General features: G+C 30.5%; 1 protein-coding gene across 1 annotated transcript in view; it reads right to left on the bottom strand.

Moving 5' to 3' along the window:
• Positions 1–1,472, bottom strand: part of LOC117169938 (CREB-binding protein) — a 54,171-nt gene that overhangs the window by 11,390 nt on the left and 41,309 nt on the right. Inside the window, exon 18 of the mRNA XM_033356447.1 lies at positions 1,241–1,467. Within this exon, the coding sequence (XP_033212338.1) occupies positions 1,241–1,467 (227 nt within the window). The remainder of the gene's footprint in view (positions 1–1,240; positions 1,468–1,472) is intronic.

Here is a 1,472-nt window from a genome sequence, read left to right as displayed (position 1 = left end):
CTCCAAGGAGATTATGTTGAAAAATAAAAAAAAATTTACCCAAAAAAAATTGTTTTTATACTTCATTCTAAGGACTTATTGAACTACCCTCGTAGATCAATTTGAAACTAAATCTATGGAATATTCAATTAGAATAATTGAATTTTTCAAATTAAAAAGCAATATAATTTTCCCACAAAAAAAAACAAATTTTCAACAAAATAGTTCAATTTTCCACCAAAAAAATCCTTTCCATCCAAAGAAAAAAAAAAGTTTTCTATTAAACAGCTCATATTTCAAAAAAAGAAATGAATTGTTAAATACAATGATAATTCGCCAACAAAAAAAAATCAATTTCTCACAAAAGATTTTAACTTTCAACCAAATAAATTTACTTCCAACCTAAAAGATGAATTTTCAACTAAAGTGATAAATATTTAACTCAAATACCCTAGTTTTTCACCTAACGGAAGAATTTTTAAACATAAAGATTAACTTGCAAAGAAAATAATAATTGTCTAAAAAAAAATCGATTTTCACCAAACACGTATATCTTCAACGAAATCGTTGAATTTTCAATTAACAAAGACAAATTTTCATCCAAATTGTTGAATTTTGAACAAGAAAAGCTAAATTTTCAACTAAAAATGGACATTCAAATTTTCAGTTGAAGGAATAATGATTAATTTTCTACAGAAAAGGCGAATTTTTCACACAGTACAGAAATTTTCAAACAAATAGTATTTTTTTAATGAATAAAAAATATCCCTTTTCAACCAAATAGTCGAGTTTCATCCAAAAATGGAAGTTACATTTTCTGTTAAAAATCTAATTAACAAAAAATACATTTTCAGAATAAGTTACATTTTCTACTGGAATAATTGAAGTTTTAATTTTTTTAATTCATTAAAATAATGAAAACTTGAATTTTACTACAATCAGAAGTAACTTCCCGGCCTTTTTAATTAAATTCCCCGTCACCCGGTCAAGTAGCCACCCGGAATATAAAAAAGGCGCCGCTAATATAAAAAGACCTTTACATTTTAGTTTTTGTAGGACAGGTGACTGACCTGAATCGGCAAGATGTCAAAACAGGTTAATTATCCTGCCAATTTAATCTAGCGACTACAATAAGGCGATACTTTAAAAAAAAAGCATCATCATATCATCGCGCACACGAATCTATTTCAGAAATTAATATGAAAAAAGAAATCGCACACTTTAGAAGCAGAAAGAATGAACGAATTTCTAGAGTACACACCTGCCGTTGCTTGATGAATGCTGCCATGAGAGACGGATTACTCTTGAGAATATGGAGTATTTGGTTTTGTTGCTCAGGAGTATTCGGACTTTTAAGGGTGGCCATAAGCTGCTGATATGCTCGGTTATGGAGCGAGGACGTGCCTCCTGGTCCAACCTGACTAACTTGACCAACAGGTCCACCCATTACTCCAGGTTGCCGAGGCATCTGACCACCAATTCCCATTCCTGGC

This window comes from Belonocnema kinseyi, chromosome 3 (assembly GCF_010883055.1).
Source record: "Belonocnema kinseyi isolate 2016_QV_RU_SX_M_011 chromosome 3, B_treatae_v1, whole genome shotgun sequence".
Classification (NCBI taxonomy): Eukaryota; Metazoa; Arthropoda; class Insecta; order Hymenoptera; family Cynipidae; genus Belonocnema; species Belonocnema kinseyi.
The sequence above is the reverse complement of the archived record's forward strand: the minus strand, read 5'-3'. Positions and strand labels throughout refer to the sequence as shown.